The 20,754-nt window shown below is 34.7% G+C and overlaps 1 protein-coding gene across 2 annotated transcripts; it reads right to left on the bottom strand.

Annotated features, from left to right (window-relative positions):
• Positions 1-258: 258 nt before the first annotated feature.
• On the bottom strand, positions 259-18,249 carry LOC149957284 (venom allergen 5.02-like). Of its 2 annotated transcripts, none has more exons than XM_090164765.1 (8): positions 18,167-18,249; positions 16,247-16,345; positions 14,121-14,459; positions 10,924-11,002; positions 9,354-9,520; positions 6,123-6,238; positions 4,106-4,173; positions 259-435 (listed from the first exon to the last, which is right to left on the bottom strand). In XM_090164765.1, the coding sequence occupies exons 3-8, from the start codon at positions 14,457-14,459 to the stop codon at positions 422-424; spliced, it is 783 nt and encodes a 260-aa protein (XP_090020891.1). In that variant the 5' UTR covers positions 16,247-16,345; positions 18,167-18,249; the 3' UTR covers positions 259-421. The 2 variants fall into 2 exon arrangements, with proteins under 2 accessions (XP_090020891.1, XP_090020892.1); XM_090164766.1 differs by having other exon boundaries at positions 16,247-16,369; positions 18,167-18,196.
• Between the last annotated feature and the right edge of the window lie 2,505 nt (positions 18,250-20,754).

A 20,754-nucleotide genomic window follows, 5' to 3' on the forward strand; every position in this document is an offset into this window, starting at 1 on the left:
CCCAGCAGACTTAAAACAACAGTGACAAACATAAATATTGATGCATTATAACTAGGTTTTCAAATATAAATTGATAGTTATCTCATGAAATCAATTTCACCATAATGTATTGCTAAGTAACCCTGATGTCTCTAAGATGTGTATATTTCGAGCAGGCAAGTTCAGAAGATTTTCTTACTTGCTGAAGAGTGAAAAGCTTTAAGATGTAATTGTCCTGACCAAGTGTTAAAGACCCGTTTGACTTTTGTTATTTACTGGACAGGTTTAAACTGAATTTCGTTGCAACGTGTAATTTTATTTTTTATCATATAACAATTTTATCAACACCGGAAAGTCAACATTTGTGGTAACATTTCTATTTTCCGCCATTTTGAAAGTGAATTATTCCGTCTTTCCCATAGAAACATGAAACATATGCTGCTCAGTTGAGACAACCTATAAATTAAATTGAAATATATTTAAATATTTCGTAATATGAGCCATAAAACGAGATTATAAATGGAAAATATCAAATAATTGAATTTTGATAACTAAGATAACCATATTAATTAAATATGTTTGCATAGTTATTGCTATTGCTTGCCTAGTCCCAAAACAAAGTTTTTAAAATAGAATTTGAAATTAATTTAAAATTAAATATTGAAGAATAGCTAATAAAGGTTGCCTAATATTTCTTAAAATTAAAAAAAATTAGGTTAATTTTTCAGATATTTGGTTTCAGAACCCTGTGAAGCATTACTTTCCCCCATATTCTTCTGTCAATAATCTAAGTCTTATGTTTGGATAATAAAAAATTATGTTATATCATATTTAGCATAAACTGACTTTCAAAATGAAAGCTTAAGACTTTAATATTTTTCCAACCAGCTTAAGTGGTGAATTTGGAAAATTCAATAAAACAAATTTACCTGCATCAAATCACGTAAGATTTAAGATTGAGGCAACATTTAGGAAATACCATTGACAAGAATTCAAATTATATTATTTACTAGGGATGGAATTTCGAGTCCAATTTTTCGAATCTTAACCAAAAACCTGTTAAGAACGTTTTTCATTTCACTCATATTTCCAACCATGATTTCGGATATACTTAGGAAAATGGATTATGTTGTGACCCTTAACGGGGCTTTCGGTCTAGTTCGCCCTCCCAGCAGGAGAGATGAAGGACAAGTCCCCCTATTGACATTCTATTAAAGTGATAGTGTCAGCTTCAACCAATTTTAAATTTTGTGATTTAGGGTACATTATGAGATAGATTTTTATGTCTAGAATTCTAAAATATATATGTTATGGCACTTGAAACAAATATTTGCTTGTGAAAATTAACTTTATAATATTTATACGTCAATAACTTAGCCGAAATTTTACCCATTGATGCAGTGGCGGGTTAACTACCACTCGGGTCCCTAGGCTTAGCTTTGTTTAGGGGCCCCTTGACCTTGGGAAACTTGCCGCGGCGGTTTTGATATTATTCGTTTAAGCATTTATGGTTGTACAGTCTGTTACAAAAGTCTTCGACAAAGGGAGTTTTTGCATTTATCTTAAATTTTTCTCGAAACGTGTAAAAGATAGAAAAATGAAACCAGAAGCAATTTTTAATACTTTTTTATTTCCTTTCACGTGGAGTTGTCGTATTTTGCAAAGCGATAAACGGAAACGCCCGATGTCGTTTTCGACAACTTTTCAAATAATAGTGTTACGACCCTGAAACCGGCATTTTCGGATTCAGGGTGGATGATTCATATTTAGAAAGTGTCACTGTCATTGCTCTACCACCAAAGGTTGAGGAGCTATAGCCGGTTGCAATTTTCGATTCCATTTGGGAAAATCTAAAAGACGTCAAATATCACCTGTGGCATTCCCCCGATAATGCAGAGCTTTTCAACAACAATTAATATTGTATAGGAAAATATACGAGAATGGAAGCAATGAAATTAGAAAATAGGTGAAGAAAACTGTAATCACTGGTGTAGCAAAGGGTTTCCGCCTTTTATCCCCTCAACCGATTCTGCCAAATTCGTTTTTACAACCAGTAACATAATCTCTATTAGTATGACACTTGCCATTGTTTCAATGTTATAACTTTTAGTCACTGGGTCTATCAAAATATTGTAAAAAAAAGCCATTCACTCGAGGAAAGGATGCTAAACCAGTAATTACAATTTACTACACGTATTTTCTACTTTCATTGCTTCCATTCTCGCCTCTTTTCCGCCGTAACTATTATCGCTTTGCAAAATACTACAACTCCACGTGAAAGGAAATAAAAAAGTATTAAAAATTACTTCTGGTTTCATTTTTCTATCGTTTACACGTTTCGAGAAAATTTAAGATAAATACAAAAACTCCCTTTGTCGAAGACTTTTGGAACAGACTGTACTTTGTACGATACTAAACTTTCTTATGAATTAAATATAACTAAAAAAATCTGATGATACAAGATGAAGAACTGACCATTGACAAAGCACACCTTAAAGGGGCTCCAAAGTTCGGTGGCAAAAAAAAAAGAAAATTGAGCATGCTTTTCATTCCTCCCAATCCCTCACTCGGCCTTGGCAGAGGCGGGCAGAGTCAACCGTAAATTTCGCACTTTAACGACTTTACACACATTTTGCCACCGAACTTTGGAACCCCTTTAACTGAATTCGTCTCAGAAGCAGCGAAATTATTTTTCTTGCTATTTGGGTCGCACAGATAACTCGAGTCAGAAATTAGAATTTCTAATCCAGCCTTGATTGGCACTTGCCTTAAGTTTTATGAACAGCGCACAGTTTATCACAGTCAATCAGTCATTCAATTAATCAAATATTATAATTTATCAAAATTGGTCACGAAAATAACCGCCTCATTGCTGATGGACTCGGACTCCGATCCGTACTGTCCAGGTCCGTTATTATTTCGTGGCTACTCGCAAAGTATTATTTTATTTAATTTTATTCAATTTTGAGAACAACAGGATACACGCATAAAATAAATGCTTGGATTATACTATATAGATAAAATCAATAAGCAGAGTAGTATTATAATGTATGTATGTATCCGGCTTTACTACAAAACGAAGATAATACAGACGATCTTAGCGGCGGTTGTTGACATGAAATCCGAAAATCAGTAGGAAACGCGATTACAAAAATTTGTGTTTGGACAATTTTCCAACAAATGTTTTCCAACTAAAAGCTTAAATATTTTAATATTTTGCGTTAACTGTGGATTATTTATTCTCGAGGGCCCTTCTAGAAAAATCCTACCAGGCCCATTTATCCTCCAGGCCCGTAGGCTTAAGCCTACTCAGCCTATTGGATAATCCGCCACTGCATTGATGACGTCATAAATTGTTGTGGAGAGAAATAAATTTAGGAGATTCCCTACCTAATTCCTACCGTTCTAGTTTTTATAAGGATTAAATAATTGTATAAAATTTTGTGTTGATTCTTTGCGCACGCGCTTTTAATATTTAAGAGGAGTGTGGCTCGCGTGAGTTGGCGTGCTCCCTTCAAAAATAAAAATACGCGCGCTCAATATAACCACCAATATTTTTCGAAAGCTTATTACATTAACGTTTGTTTTGCAAAAAAGGTACTAATTGGGTTTATTGATAATTAATATTCTTGTACGTAAAACAATTTTATGATTTTATTACAGGTAGAATTTTGATTTCGATGTCATATTAGTGTTCACCATAAGAGTTAAAATGATTTTGGAAAATCCCAAAGTTAGGCTCAAGATATTAGGCTTGATAAATTTAGCTCTGGTTTCCCTCTAAACATAATCTCTCGGCTCACTCTAGAAGCGACCAATATAAAAATCTGCCCGCCAAAGAAGTCAATATAAGCCACCCAAGAAATGTAGAAAAGCCTACCCTTCCATTTAAAAACTTCAATTTGCTAGTAAATATATATTTATCAAGTAGAGTAATCATTACCATTATTATTATCATCATTATATATTAATATATCTCATGCAGAAATCTAATACACCAAAAATATTTTGACCCTATCACTTCAAGTTGAATTGGGAGGAAGCTATCAAGTTTAAACCATCTCAAAACAGTCTTTCTCTAAATATAAATAAAAGCATTAATTAATTCCATTTAAAAATAACTTACCCTTGTTCAATCGATCTGCTGAAGTACAATTTCTTTCTTTATATAAACAAGACGTAGATTCTGGAGGACTGTAAAGGAATAATAATAAATAAGTATTCTTAGATCATGTCTTTGACTTTTAATTTATATAAAACAAGTAAAACTTATCTCTAACAAAAAAGTCCGTTACAATAGCAGAATTGCTACGAAATACTTTCGTGTGTACCCGTTACAAAAATATTCAACGAGGAATTTTTAATTTTCGTAATCGTTAGACTTACATATTTTTGATAATTCCAGAAGGTATTGGCAGAGTCCCTACAGTAAAGGAGATTCGAAAGCCGGCTATTCCGTTTTGCTAAGATCTCGTTCCTCCTGAGCTATATCAACGCTCGAATCGGCGGGTGATGAAATTACCCGTGTATGTAAAGCCACGGCCACCTTTATTTTTTTTTATTTTCCTTTTTCGGAATTGATGTTTCGCGTGGTAGGTTTGAATCTACAGTCTGAACTTCAGAGTAGAAGCTTGATAAGTACCTGCACTTGCCACGTGAGGGCATTCCTCGATTAATTGTTATTTTCATCATCTCTAATCTATTGTATTTACCTAGTTGTTGTTTAATCACCCGCGACAAGAGTTTCCTAACAACAAAGTTCCATTCGAAGGCAGTAGCGGCACCAGGATTTTTGGGGAGGTAGGCCAACCATTTGGAGGCCCTTCCCCCCCCCCCCAATTATGGAGCCCCCCCCCACCATGGAGGCCCCCCCCAACCACATTATTTTTTCAAATCCATCCACGTATTATATTTAATTGTTTTTAAGCAAGTGGTGCAATTTTTGGGTAAAATAGGTACGCGACGAAAGAATTAGAACTCATTATGAATTTAAACATTACTAAAAACAGAGTGTGTGTTGATCCTTTTTCGTGTACCGATAACACATAACAAATAAGTGGTTATTTACTTATTTCTACGACTGAATTCCAGTCTATCAATTTACATTCATTCCTTCGGTACTTAGCGTGTACATCCCTTACATCAGAACTTAAAAATTTACGAAAATTAATGTACACTAAGTAAAGTAAGTTTAGGAACCATTTATTTGTAAATATAAAATTAAATATACAATTTGGATATAGTAGCGCTCGCGATAAATTAAAACTAAAAGATAAACTACTGTCAAAGTAAAGTTACTGGTACCTTTGAAAGGAATAAAAACAGCAGTGTCCTTAAGCGATTCACTCGCGTTGAATATTGAAAAATAAATAAATTATTTCGCAAACAAATTACAGAACTGGCGCCGCTACTGTTCGAAGTGAAACAGGGTTTTCGCATCTTGATAGTGAAAATTCTCAATTCTCAAAATTTTGACAGTCCTTCACACGAGTTAACTTGAGAAGAGTGAGAATGGTTATGAAAATTCTCACTTGGTCAAAAAAGCGGGGGGGGGGGGGATATAATCAATAAAAATGGCAGCTAATATTAATATTTTAGTCAGTTTACTTGATGCTGAAGAAAATAAACAGTATGATATTTTTGTGGACGATAATGAATTTTAGAGAAAACCGAATGTTAAGTTAATTTCCGATGAAATATTTCCATTTAAATTATAAATAAAATGTTTTCTTCCTTCATATATTGTCGTTTAATAGTGTAAAATCAATATTTATTGTCAAAGGCTTAAATTACAACGTTCGTGGCATTCTCGTAAGCCGCCATCTTTAAAATAATCTTTTTACATTTGACGTTTTTTAGAGAGTTTTCACCGGGAGAAAATTCTCACGGAGAACTCCTCTCAAGAGAAGAATACCTTCTTAGAATTTTGACTCGCCTTCCTTATGTGAATTTAAATCAAATCTTATTATTGCGATTCCTTCATAAATAAATAAATAAATTTCAAAAAGGAAATGACATGAATACGCGGCTTACGTCATTTTGCAGATAAATACGAAAGGAATCAAATGCTAGCTCATAATTTTAAAATTTAAAGCGGGTTCCGTAGCGCCAACGAATTTTTAAAGCAAGACAAATTGACTTACTATTTATCGCTGTAGTTGCAAACCGCAAACTTCGTGTAACGTTTGTAATGTTTTGTATATTTGTGAAAAAAGCAGGACACCCCGCATCCAACTTTAGAAGCCAGCCCGTAAGACATCTGAAATGATGAAAATAGAGCTCTGCAAAGAAACCTGTACACATTTAACAAGTGGTGCCAAATAAAACTTGTACTGTTAAGTATTACCATAAGTGTATAATATTATTACATAAGTGTGACACTTCCTATTCTTTTCATGCAAAAGTTTTACTGAGAGCTATTCACGAGACAGACTGCATTACGGGCTTCGTCGCCGTTTTGCGTCCGCTTGCTAACGCGTCACACGTAGCCTTTCACAGCACCTCGCTAGGGGGAGATTTTTTTCTTGTGATGACGTCACTCCGTCACTAGCTCTCAGTAAAATATTCCCCAAAGTGACAAACTTATGGAACAATATTATAAACTTATGGTATTACCATTAGCAACAAAGCACCGTAAGTACGGCTGGTAAAGATGGACTGGCGAGATTATTCAAGCCTCGAAAAAAACAATTAACCTCAATGCAGGGTGATAAGTCCCGTGTTATTTCACAGGGCTGAGCGAGTAGTGGTCTTAGACAATCGAGTCGGGGATCGAGTACGAAATCTTTTCGAGTCGAGTTATATTGAAGTTGGGACGAGCAATCGAATACTTGAATAAGGGGAAAGTTTCTCTTATTCGAGTCAAGTAATTCAGAAAAAACCTCGAGTCATATTTTTAACGAGTTGGTTTATCGAATATACTTGATAAAAATCTGCTTTTATTCGAGTAATTAGGAAATTTAATTTAAATTGAGTATAAACTAACTTTCAATATTGAAAAATATTCCTTTTATTTCAACGAACCACAGTTTCCACAACTAAAGTAACATTATAGTGTTAAGTGGGATATAAAAGACTAGTGTACTAGCCTACTGGCCTAATAAGGTGAACTTGTTTTCTTTCAATACCTCAAGACTCGAGTAAAAATAACTGTATTTTTACCGAACCAATTGTATTCTTATTGTTTTCAATATGCTCTTCAACTCTCTCATTGGCCCTTTTTGTCCGCGACCCACAGGTAAAAAAATAAATTTTCTTCAACGCACAAAAATGCATCGATTTATTTAAAATTCACAAATTCAATTTGATTAATAAGCGTTTTATATTGTCACGCAGGCACGGACCAACACGCTACCATCGGCCGACCTAAAAAATGGACCGTGGGATATAAAACCCCGGGTCAGCCGGAGTGGAAGGGACTCGCCTACGGCCCACGAAAGAAGACACTGGCTGAGTAAGCCCAGCAGCTTTAGTAACCGTGGATACGTGCTCTGGCTGCAAAAGCCAATACTATCCTCGCTGGGTTGAGTTACAGGTTGTAAGAACCTATCTCTTCATTGTCTATTATTTTATATATTTTGCAAAATGGTATTTTGAATAAACCTCGTCGGTTAGAAATATACGCAGTAGTTTTGACTCTCTTACCCGTGACAATATACTCTGAAAATTTTTCAATTTTCCGTCACGTCGGCTTGGAGAAAAACGCTTCTATACATCAATTTAAAAGATCATATGTACATTTTGTTTTAATAATTAATGTACCGGATGTCCGTATATTACCGATAAACTTAAGACTTTTGAGTGCTAACGACGGCCGACATCAGAACTCGTGAAGTGAAACTCCAAACCAAAAGTTAAAATTAATAATATTGTTTGAAGAAAAGCTGCGCAGGCGCACTACGTATTAAAAACCGTGATCCACCCCAAGGTCATGAAAAGCATTTTTTCTTGTACGTCTTGTAGGTACCGTTAACAATTTCCATCCCAAAAAATTAAAAAAAAACCCTCTTTGAACTTAGAACAGCTTATTCGATTAATCGGGTACCCGACTATGCAATTTTTTGTTAATCGATAATTGACGAGAATTTTCGAATTACTTATTCGAGGTCGAGTTCGAGTACTTGACCTCAAAAAATACCGAGTAATCGTTGATGTTTGAGTACTGGCACAGCCCTAATTTTACTTAACTGCCCAATTGTCCATTTCGACCCTCTTCCCAGATTGTGTTCTCATTAAGCTTTTTTTCTGGCACTCGTCAACTGCAAAACCCAAAAGCCCAAGAGCTTTACGGCCTGTCGTAGAAATTCAACAATTTTTATGAAAATTTTTGGTTAATTTACTAAAAATAATCACTGATAACATTAAATGTCGAAATATTGAATGTTTGAATTGCCAGACATCCTTTGGTGGTGTTAGCATTTCTTTACGCTAAATCAGTTGGAAACGATTGCACTAGTTTGAATTTAATCGTTTAAGGCTAGCAGGACGAGTTTAAAAATATTGAGAAATCACGTCGCAGTTTGCGTCTCCAAAATCTATGGAGGGTACAGTATTCATAATGATGGTGTTTTGTTACTTATTCTTTAATACCCGGCTTCAACCGGGGTTTTGGTTTTAATGAATTAGAGCTGTTGCTACCGTTTGCTACGTAAGAAAGGTAAACGCTGTAGCAAAAACGCGACACGCGCAGCAAAAATGCAACACACGTAGCAAAAAAAAATACTAAAACGCAACACGCGTAGCCAAAACGTAACACACGTAACACGCGTAGCAAAAAGTCCTGAACTACTTAAAAATCCTACTAAGCCTCCCCTTCTACGAAGTCCCTTTCACACAAACTCCCCTTCTACGAATTTCACACTAATCCGTTAAAAAGGTTTAAAGGTTGGGACGGGAGCAAGGAACTCAAGAGAGGAAAACAAACCGGGCGACGTTTTAAAACAAAAAACGGCGCGACCACGTGACATTTAAAAAAAATAGAGGTGCAAGTCGGAACCAGCGGGGAGTCTAGCATCCACTCTTTGGGTATCCGTAATGGAGGATGGGGCTGAAAGGGGGAAAACCAAACATGGACGCGCCCAGAAAATCCCGCCGAGACCAGCCGGAAAAATAGATAAGGGAAACAAAGAGGCCAAAGTCCAAGTTCGAGTAAAATAAATTGGAATTATGAGTAAAATAAACTTGAATTAGATTAATAACCATGTCAGGTATTTCGAATTAAGCGCGTTTAGTTGGAAATTAGGCCCGGCACATAGAGTTAAAATTGCAAAGCTCTAGAGCTAAACGTTCTCGAGTTTTTGAGAACATGACATACAAATAAATAAATAAATGAAAGGACAAACTTTAAGACTTATAGATAGAAATTGCTTTCTTACTGCGACAAAAGGCCAGGTATGCTCGTTCTTTTTTCTGTACCAGGCAACATCTTTTATTCTGAATCTATGGATGTGATCGTACCAGCTTTCAATAGTATGCTCCCACGATTTGGCAAAAACGGAGGCCCTGGTCGGTCCAGTCCAAATCTTTATACTCTGGCTGACAGCTGCTCAAATAACGAAAGATTAAGAATATTGTGAAAAGGAAAGACGACTTAAGTCTATTTTCTTCTTCTTTAAATATAGTTGCGTATTTAACTAATTGGGTTTTTCAGAGTAGTATTTGATTAAAATTCCGTGAGAAAATCGACTATGCCAAGAAAAAATAAGCTTTAAAACAGGCACCGCTAGGGAATAATTTGAATCGTACATCGATATTTGAAACTAAAAATTATAATTAGACTAGATTGAAATAAATGTTAATTAGAGAAGAAATTATTACGTAATGTAGAGCGTATTTATACGTACTAATAGTTGAAGTTTAGCTTTGTTTAACCGCTTCCAAGTTAAGGTTTCGAGAAAATTTCGAGATACCGAACTAATGGATAATTAAGTTATTCATTCAGAGACGATTGTTTAATAAATTAAAAGGTTCATTCTTGATTCACGAAAAGAAGCAATTGCAGAATATTGATCAAAAAATTAGAGCGTCCGTTAAGAAGTGAACTTACCGGGAATTTCATAATCTATCTAAGACCGTTTTTCAACGCCAATAGTGGCCAAATTTGCAATAAGCATTAACAAAGAATCAGTCCACATATTCCCCTTTTTAAGGGGATAATAATTAGTTATTTGAGGGCCAACTATGGTAAATGGAATGTGTGATATTAAATTTTTATCACTTTTATTCACGTTTCAAGTATTTATCTTGAATAAACTCGCAAAAATTTATTTTTATATAATTAAATGACTACACCTAACATACTAATAAAATTTTGATTTTAAATTCACAAGAAAGTGCTTTATCATAATGTTTTGTCAGGTGCAAGTTGCTCTAGAAACTCAGGCGTGTCTCGTCATGTTGTTTATTGTTATGTTAAGTTAAAAGAAACCACCTATGGACTGCATTGTAAAGGATGATACAATTGGCGAATAAGTAGATAAGTCCATAATGAAAATTGATTATAAAGCGAAACCCTAAACAAACTTGAAGAAATTTAAAAACTTACTAATAGCTCGTACCGATAGGTCTTCGAGAAAACCAAAACGCGAAACTCGGACCAAATAGATCTTAGAGTGAATAATTAAATTAAATTAAATAATATAAAATAGCCAGAAACCGGTCTACCGTTGGATTTTCTCGCCATTTTATTTTATTTAATTTAATTTAATTATTCACTCGAAGCTCTATTTGGTCCCAGTTTCGCGTTTTTGTTTGCTCGAAGACCTATCTATCGGTACGGGCTATCAGTAAGTTTTTAAATTTCTTCAAATTTGTTTAGGGTTTAGCTTTATTATCCCTTTCATTATGGACTTATCTACTTGTTTATTGTAAGACTTTTTCACTAAGCTAATTTCCCCTTTAAAAAAAAACTATTTGAATTTTGTGAATTTTAATCCATGAAATTACATGGTACGTGAAGATCGAATCGAAGACAAGCCGAATCGGCGACCCACTGAGCTTCTTTTGCCAAATTTTCATCCCACACCTGAAATTAAAATTGAATATGAATAAAACAATGAGTGCTAATATATAATTTGAACAATCCCCTTAAAATTATTTTTTTTATTAAGTTCTTCAGAATATATCGACATTGAGCTGAGAACAAATAGTGCTGACATTTTCAGTGGTGGAACAGAGTAGTGCCTCCAATACCGATACGGTTGTTCAAAACCGCTACTTGGCTAATTGAAATTATCAATCCCAGTAATACCAATATAAGAATTATTTTCCTTTACCATTAGGTCAATTTTGGAGCCCTTAAATCCGTCATTTTGGAAAACGAAATAAACATTAATGGTAGTTTTAAAAACAGAATCATTCCATGTTTTCTTAGTTCTGAGGTCGCTTAGAAATGAAGGTAGTAAATAAATTTTGGGTTTGTTGAGGCGATAAACATAGCTTCCTAAGCTAAAACGCAATGACCATTAAAAATTTTCAAAGTTCAACCACAGACTAGTTTGTCTCTTTGAATGAAACCCCGCAAAAACCACTAATTTGTTTATAACAACAGTAATGTTGATAATAGAACAATTTAAACAACTTTATAATATTTAGCAGCCTTGTTTACATCAAAGACTAAGTTAATTCTAATTGTATAAAAATATAAAAAGTATCCATTGTTTAATCACGGAGTACGAAAGTATCATCTTTCAAAAAATTAAAAACAGGGTACTGAAGATATTTTATCTATTTTCACGGAATGGAGCTAAGTTTTAACAATCGTTTTAGTTTTAATAATTTTTATTCTCAACTAAATCAACGCGATCAAAACGTTCGAAACGGTTGGCTCCGTTTGACAGCTCATCTTTGGTGCAATGTCGCTCGTACCATGTTCATAGATCTATATCAAACAGTTCTTCATATGTGATGGGAAACCTTATAAAACGAACAATGATATTGCAGTAGAGATTAATAATAAGTTGTATTTAAGTAAAAATCGTTGAACAATATTTGGCTGCTGATTCGATACTGCTGCTTTTGTAGGCTGAAGTGCTTATGAACACGGTTTCGCTTATGGGCCAGACCCATCACAACGTGGCATACAGACTTTAGAAAAATTAAACCAGAACAAAATGATGGTCAAAATTTTGTATAGATTACCGAAATATCAGGATCGAACTAAGTCCAATGTCAGCAGTTCGGTTCTGAAGAAACAGTCACCATTACCGGGATTGCGGTTTCAGTATTACTGGTATTGGAGGCACTTCTTACTAAAGACATTAAAAATAGCCTTTTCCAGTGGATATTATATGAAACATAACATGTTTAAATAATTTCTAGTAAATACAATGTTTGATATTTAAATAATTGCCGGTTTAATGTCCGGTGCTACGACCGCAAAGAACGCTTTTATTTTGATCACGGAGATCTACAACTTTTCAATCATAGAAGCAGGGTTGCCAGATTCCAAGCACAGGATAATCGTATAGAGTTTTGCTTTGGATCGTACTAGACTAGTTCTTCGGTCTTCCTTTCACAAAAAACTTGTAGAGTTGCAGTGCCGTAGAAAAAAGGAGGGAGGTGGTTTCCAGACCCCCTTGGGCCTACCTATGGCTGTACTAAATTTCCACCCCTTCTCAACCCCCCTCTTAACATTCACAAAGTTCGACCCCCCTTGACGAATTTCTGGCTACGCCGCTGTAGAGTTGAATGGTTATAGTAATTGTAGGGAGCTGTGGGCTCGCGTGGCATGAAGGGCTTGCCACCACCCTCCTACGCATTGTAACCCGGCGAACTGTTTAAATTAAGGCATTAAAAGTTGCTCGATGACTTGGTTTTTTTGCCTAGCTGATAATTATTATTAAGAAGGATCGTACAGCGGACATTAAATAAATTAAGACCAAAAGTTATTTAAAGCTATTAAAAAAACAGTTTGTTAAACCTCTTAGAAAATATTCTAGAAATGTATCCAATTGCTGGCGACAATTATCGCTCCCACACCACACCGCAAGAGCGCGTTTGGAAGTGGAAATGCGGAATAAAATCGTTGCTAAATATCATTGGTCAGTGCAATATTTAGAGCTATATAAAGTATTAGCTCGATGACTTGGGTATTAGCCTAGCTGATTATTATTAATATTATTATTATTATTATTCCGCTCTGAAGAAGACAGTTTTTACAAGGATCCTACTTTGGATCGTATTTTATCGTCAGATCACATTTTTGTCGCACGATCAAGTCTTCGGATCATATATCGTACCAAGGGTTCAATTGCTGTGCACAGACGATTCGAATCGTACTGCTGACCAATCTTTGTCAGTCATTACAAGTAAACTATAAAATATGTATAAACTAGTGAAAAATCTATGTTCACCAATGGATTTATAATTGAATTTAAAATAAATCGAAACAGTTTATTCTTTACACAATTTATGACGATATTCTTTCATTATGTTGAATTCTCAAGATTTTGCTTCAAAGTAGTAATGGTTTCAAAGTTTCCCGAAATATTAGCAATTCGCATTTTTAGTATTTCGAATTTTATATATTTTTGAACATAATATTTAGAATGTTAATTTAAAATTGCCTTTCCCTGAAATCTATTCTGCATATGGTTGCTCTCGTTACAAAACATTGAACAATTCTTTATTACATCAAATACCTACAATAATAATAATAATAATAATAATAATAATAATCAGCTAGGCTAATACCAAAGGCACCACCCTAGGCCTAAGTCATCGAGCGACTTTCAGGTGGCCATGTACAATGGATAACCAATTAGAGAAAACGGGATTTAACTAGATGCCTATTCACTCAGAATAGCGGATAACCTGAATATAGTATGGGTATTTCTGACATCACGATGAAAGCGGAATTTGGTTAAATATATCATAGCATAGAAGCTTTACGCTGGGTACCTATGCAATGACCTACATTTGGGATACTCAGATATTATCATAAAAATTATATTTTGACTTTCAACTAATATCCAAGGGAAGACGTATAAATCTTCGATATTTAAACGTGACCTAGCGGGGATATTAAAAACGAGATTCGATATCATGGGGACTTTGTGTTTCCTGGGTATCTTTTAAACTTAAATTCTTTCAATCACGAAGCATAGAAATTTAAAATTAAAACACCAAAATAATTGAATTACCAATTTCTTCATATTCTTAGCACATGGAAGAAATCCATCTTGGGCCCTGGCTTTTCCAACAGCGATTCGTTTCCGTTTCCGGTTGTGATGCGACACTATCAAGTCTTTAGTCCATGAAGGCATTAAACTGCAGTCAACGTAGTGCATTCCCTCCGCATAGCACTCTCCAACTTTACTGCAATCCTTTTGACCTCTGCATGGTGGCAACGAGTAATCCCAGTACCCTCTGTCTTTCATATTTTTACGAGCATTTTGACCAGCGCAACCCATTACGGTGGAAATAGCTATTGAGAAAAAGCACAACCCCAAAAGAACCGTTTCTCTATCCAATCGCATCATCTGAGTGTTTTGGAAAAAAAATAATTCCAAGAGTCAAATAAGGATAACAAAACTCGAGAAATGGAAAGTAACTTGAATCAGTTTTGCTCAAATATCTTAGATTTTAATGTGACAGGATTAGGGAGATGAATCACTAGAATATTACCACATAGTAGAATATAAAACGACGGTTCATCAGAAATCCGACCCGAGCCCCACAATTACAACGGCTTGAAATCACTAGTCTTAAAGGGGCTTCAAAGTTCAGTGGCAAAAAAAAAGAAAATTGAGCATGCTTTTCATTCACCCCGACCCCCACCCCTCACTCGGCCTTGACAGAGGCGGGCAGTGTCAACCTTAAATTTCGCACTATACTGACTTTACACACATTTTGCCACCGAACTTTGGAGCCGCTTTAAATCCACGCTGGGCGATAAATATACCCAAATTTAAGTTTATTTAAATCTTAATTGAAAGCCAACTCTGGAACATTTATTTAAAGGGATCGATTAATTAATTAAGGTAACTCATTTGGAAATGTTTGACCAATATCCATGAGACCCCGACAAAATATACCATTGTTAGGCGGTCGCCCTATTAATGACCAGTAGTTTGAATCTTGGTTTCTGAAGTAGCAAGGCATATTGGCCATTGATAAAATTAGCGAATAAGTAGATTAGTCCATTATGAAAAGGGATAATAAAGCTAAACCCTAAACAAATTTGAAGAAATTTAAAAACTTACTAATAGCTCGTACCGATAGGTCTTCGAGCAAACAAAAAACCGCGAAACTTAGACGATAAGATCTTCGAGTGAAAAACTAAATTTAAATTAAATCATCCTTTACATTGCAGTCCTTAGGTGGTTCCTTTTACCTTAATATTGACCATTGGTCAAAACTGTATCCATTATCAAGCAAAAATGTAAAAAACAAAATTCTGGAAAGCATATTATTGTTTTTTTTTTAGAAACCAAGAATTTCTTATATAAGGTTATAATTTTAATCCTTAGTGGTAGCGTTATTTTCCTTTAAATTACTATTCCAAAAAAGGCAAATAACAGAAGGTAATAGCACTTAGTTCTGATATCATTTATGACAGTTGCTTAGTGCTTACACATCTGCAGATTAAATAAACGGGAAGCGGTTTTGAATTCGAAATACGAGGCAGTTTAAATTTTAACTTTAAATAATTTATTTAGAAACGGAAATATACATTAATAATAACAATTTGAAATATGGTCAATTTTTCTTAAATTTTGATATGTTATTCTTCCGGCCATCATGAACGAAAGGGTTGCGGAGCTCAACGACCAACACTTCACATTTTGGCCGCTAGACACCCGCAGAGAAAGTACTGAGAAAATTATAAGAACAAGGAAAAGCACAGTGAACCCACGTTGGGCAACGGTATACGCTAGAAAACCTTTCATTACCAGCTTGGATTTGAAATTTACGTTCTTAAACCTAGAAAAACAAAAATACGGAGTTTTGGTCGTTGAGCGCGGTACCACTTGGGTTCATGATGTTCGGAAGTACAACATATTTCAGAAAAACTGACCGACAGCTATATTCTATAGAGCCGTATGCGGTGTCCTTTATGGCCAGTCTATTAAAGACATTTTTTGTGATCCGTTTTATAATCAGTATAGGTATAGGGATGGAATTACAAAGAACTACATACACAATACTGCGTCGTGGTTTGAACTACGTCGAATGGAAGACGTAATGCGTTTAATCAAATTCATTGACTGGTTGCTGTCAACAAGATGTACTCCCCGCGAAAAGAAAAAATAGGAGGGACACTTACTTGCAAAACAGGCACAACAATTTATGAATTTCAGGAACCTCTGCTACTTATCACACTGAAGATCTTGAATAATAAGTTCTTCTCGAAACTTGAATATGTCTGTGCAAAATCACGTATTAAATGCTTAAAAAAATATATAATAAGGAAAGTGAACTTGTATTCGAGTTGAAGCTTATTGCCAAGTCTAACTTAGCAGTTGGAATCGCCTGTTTCTAAGAAAATATCTGTGCCAGCATAGTAATGCAAGTTCAAACATGTATATTTTGATGATGACAGCAGTGCCGTTTCAACCCAGGGCAGGGCCCTTAGGCTTTGACTATCTTTAGGGCTTTCGACATCCCCCTCCCCATGGTGCTTCATCGGTCCTCTTTTTGGCCTAGGTCATGGTGGTCCCATGGGATTCAGCTTAATTATATTCAGCCTTATGGATAATGCGACACTGGACTATTGTCATTTAGTGTGACAGAGTCTTCTAGTGTAATTTAAAAGATTTAGTTCCATTTCCATAATAGTGGCCGCTACTCCATTTTAGAAATGTTCTGGTACAGTATACACGAAGAACAATGGCCCATTTGGACATAGCTACGAAAGTAGTTAAATTTTTCTACTACTTAAAAAATAAATTAGTCATATATAATAAATTATTGCAATGAAGGATTTTTAATTTTGTTGGATTAAATTTGTTAAGGTTAGGTTTCGTACATTTACTAACCTGACAAGGGCTAATAACATTTTTGTTTGACCCTTGTTTTCTTTAGCGGGTATTTTTCGTCATGTATCCAAATTATCAGAATTATTCGAAAGATGGCTGTTCTTAAATTGTTAAAATAAAAATGTATATTAAACGTCGCTAGAAAACCTAATTGAGGGTATGCATTTAATTATGACGAAACTCTGTTCCCTCAATTGGTGCTGATGTTTTCTTCATTATCGGGTTCTTACTATAAGAAATGTACTTAAAATAAATTTGAAGAGATGACAAACTTTTATTAGTGGCTTTTCAAAGTAAACACTGGCTATTTTTCAATTGACGGTGAATAGAAATACTATGCATGTATTAAATATGAATAGTTTTAAACTGTTACCGACACGAAATTTGAAATATTAAGATAATAAAATTCAGTATAAAAACGACTTTTTAAATGCCTGTATGATATTATTATTAATATTAATATTATGTATAATATTTATTAATATTTTTTCAATTAACAACACGTCATTGGAAAACAATGTATAATCATTTTGCCAAATTTGATTCGATATAAACAATTATCTTAAACATTTAAACGCCTCCTTCTAAAATGGAGATTACAATATTTTAAAATATGAACGGAGCCATGCGCAAAGGTAGGGCCGCTTGGGCCGGACCTGGAATTTGTCTGAGGGAAGTAGCATTATAGATATTTTGGGCGCTTTAAAGGAATCTGCTAAGTCATAAGAATGGAAAAACTACCTGGCTACTGAAACCACATATAATAAATGCATCATGGTAGCCTCATCTGAAATTAAAACAATATGGGGCGCAAAAAATATGGTTGCTAGACTGTACTAAATTAGTTTAAATAAGTAAGTTCATTTCGAGGGATTGGACTGGGGTAAAACCTACATGTATAGTCAGTTTGAAAAACCATTGACTTTCTTTTTATTTTAGGAAGCTATACTTATATCTCAAATACTTCCGCCTAATGATTTCAAATAACGAAAATGTTTGGTCGATAATCAAATTCCACACTTGTTGCGTCAGACGGATAGTTTTCCAATATTTATGCAACATTTTAATATATCTGGTTTTATAGTTTTTGATAAAAATCATTTCACAGAACGCCTTTGGATTTGGTAGAGGACGAGCTTTCTCTAATAACGGTTTTTTATTTCATAATTTTTAATTATAATCTCAAACTTAAAATTGTTGTTACTTACTTGGATTTTTCGGATACCGTGGAATACAAAGATTAAGTCTCTTATGGCACGTTTATAAAAAATTACTGAAAATAAAATTTATATTCGAGATATTTAAAACAACAGCCGCGCTTCGTTGTTGATACGACGTTTAAACAATATAGAATGCGTCTTTCCTGGGTCAATGAAATTTTAACTAATTTTTCAATCTTAAGTAACATTAGTTCGTGATGTTTTCTTTTTACCCAGCTTCAACGGTCCACGAAGCAGCCATTTAAATCAACTGCAGGCACCTGAAACCGTTTCAAATGATTAATGTCTCCAGATCTGATTTATGACATTTTTCAAGTATAAATAATAATACGAACCTTAGAAGGAGCGTTAACAATAGTAAAGTTTGTTAAAGGGAGCAGGATCTTAATTAGCGAGTTTCCATAATGTATAGGTATTTTCAAATACTATAAGTGCGGTTTGAGTCTATTTAATCGATTCCCAAATGATCGAACGGGTCCCATTTGATCGAATTTCCATTTGATCGAATTGCATTTGATCGAATGGTATTGGATCAAATGGCATTTGATCAAACGAAATTTGATCGAAAGCTACTGTAGGGTAAAACTATTAGTTTTTGGGAGTAAATCGAAAAGGCAACATCTAGTCAGAATGAGATACAGTAGACTCTAATACAGAAAAAAAACCTGAGCGCAGTGACGTAGAAATCAAAATATTATCTCGGACATAATTAATAGAAAGACCTATTAAAAAAACGAACTCTATACCTAATTTTTAGCAATAGAAGGGCCGTGAACGTGGTCAGACCCCTCGTATACAACGGTGCATACGCGCCTACGGCGCGCGTACATCAACCTAACCTAACCTAACCTGACCCTATTTATATATATATAAAAAAAAACGGGCCGTTATCGTCGATGTCATAAAAAATTCCATAATATAGTGTATTAAGTAAAAATATCTTCATCTTTGTGGCTTAATACAGTTAAAGCAATGAAATATTCCATCATTATTCCTTCTGCACTTCATATTGACATTCGGTAAAATAAAAACATACCAACTGGTACTATAAATACTTTTGAATTAGATCAAATAGTATTCGATCATTTGAAGGTTCGATCTTATGAAACAAATGACAAATGGGATTCGATCAAATGGAATTTCAATCAATTGCAACGTATAATGAACGACTGTCGATCACATATTTTTCGATCAAATAGACCAACACCACAACTTCAATTGTTTTAACACGCGCTTTATTATTATCACAATTGGCCAAAATGGTACTTTTGCGCGAGACTAATTTAAAGAACGCACTGCCTTATTGGACTCTAAATATTTGAATTCGATAGATGGCGGTTTTGTTATTGAAACAAACGAATAGAAAAATTATCGGCTCACAAAGGTGTCTTCGGTACGTAAATAGCGCCAATCCGCCCTAGCTTCTGTTCACTCTGGTGGCGAAATTGTTAAATTCTTTTCTCCAAAGTAAATATGGGTTATTCAGATTTCGGTTCAACTTTATGTTGGTCTTGAATGATTGTCAAATCTTATTCCGTCAAAGGTGGCAATCACTCTAATATTTAGTGGGTAGGGTACTCAATATGAATTTGATCCAAAGATTGGCGGTATATATGAAACTGGATTCACGACAGAAGTTTTCGATAAATTATTTTGGTTAATATTGCAAATATTTCCCCACTGGTTTTGGCCAAACTAACTTCTTTTTTGTCATCATTAGTTCAGGATAGATGTGGATTATTTGGGCCGAGTAGTGAAAAAATATTTTAAGCTCAAAATTTGGGAATCGATTACCACCTCCCAAAAGTTCCCAAGCCCCCGACAGTGGCTTTCACCGCCCTCTTGGAAAATCGAGAACATATTACATTAGTTAATAAAGGAAATTTTAGACCCCACCCTAACGGAAAAATAAATGTTTCAATTCAAAAATTTATGGTATGAAACTAGAAGAAGTAAACATAGCCAAATATTTTAGTTAGTCGTCGTCTTCGTTGCGGTTAGTGCTGTTGTGCTTTTAAGTGTAGTAATGTTCAAAGGTCACGGCGACAAGCTTAGAAAAGAGTGAAAAAAACCCTTAAATACGACGAAGCAGAGTAATTTCCGGTAGAAAAGGTATTCTTAGTTCAGAAATAGTTCAAGTTCATCTTCGTCCGATCAGCATGACCCAATAATTATTCAGTTAATAATTGTAAAAAGTGATAAAAAACCAGTTCGTGTATTTTATCATTATTTACAATCCAGTATGAGAAATTAAACAATGAGTCAAGCATTGCTTTGCATTTGTCATGTAGATGAAATTAGTCCCGTCGGTCAAGTAGAATGGGTCATTTGGAAAAATGGTCAAAAGAGGAAGATGAAATATATGAAAGATATACAAAGCACTAAGATAGTTCTTCCTAGCACGTCCAAGGGCTCTTCTTCAAACACACCACGGTTCTACCCAGCACCCCATAGGTCCTTTATTAAACCATAAACAGTTCTATCAAGCGCCTCCAGGGGTTAATGTTTAAACCCTTAATGGTTCTATTTTTCCGCTTAAGAGGTGAGGTTCAAGTACCACCTCAACGTTTTAATTT

Source organism: Leiobunum rupestre, chromosome 2, assembly GCF_980474605.1.
Source record: "Leiobunum rupestre chromosome 2, qqLeiRupe1.1.hap1, whole genome shotgun sequence".
Lineage (NCBI taxonomy): Eukaryota > Metazoa > Arthropoda > Arachnida > Opiliones > Sclerosomatidae > Leiobunum > Leiobunum rupestre.

Coding starts and splice junctions, on each gene's coding strand:
- LOC149957284 (XM_090164765.1), bottom strand. CDS start 14,459: ATGATGCGATTGGATAGAGAAACGGTTCTTTTGGGGTTGTGCTTTTTC. Junction 9,521..10,923: donor ATTCGATCTTCACGTACCAT/GTAATTTCATGG, acceptor TTATTTGAGCAG/CTGTCAGCCAGAGTATAAAG. Junction 6,239..9,353: donor ATACCTGGCCTTTTGTCGCA/GTAAGAAAGCAA, acceptor TCATCATTTCAG/ATGTCTTACGGGCTGGCTTC.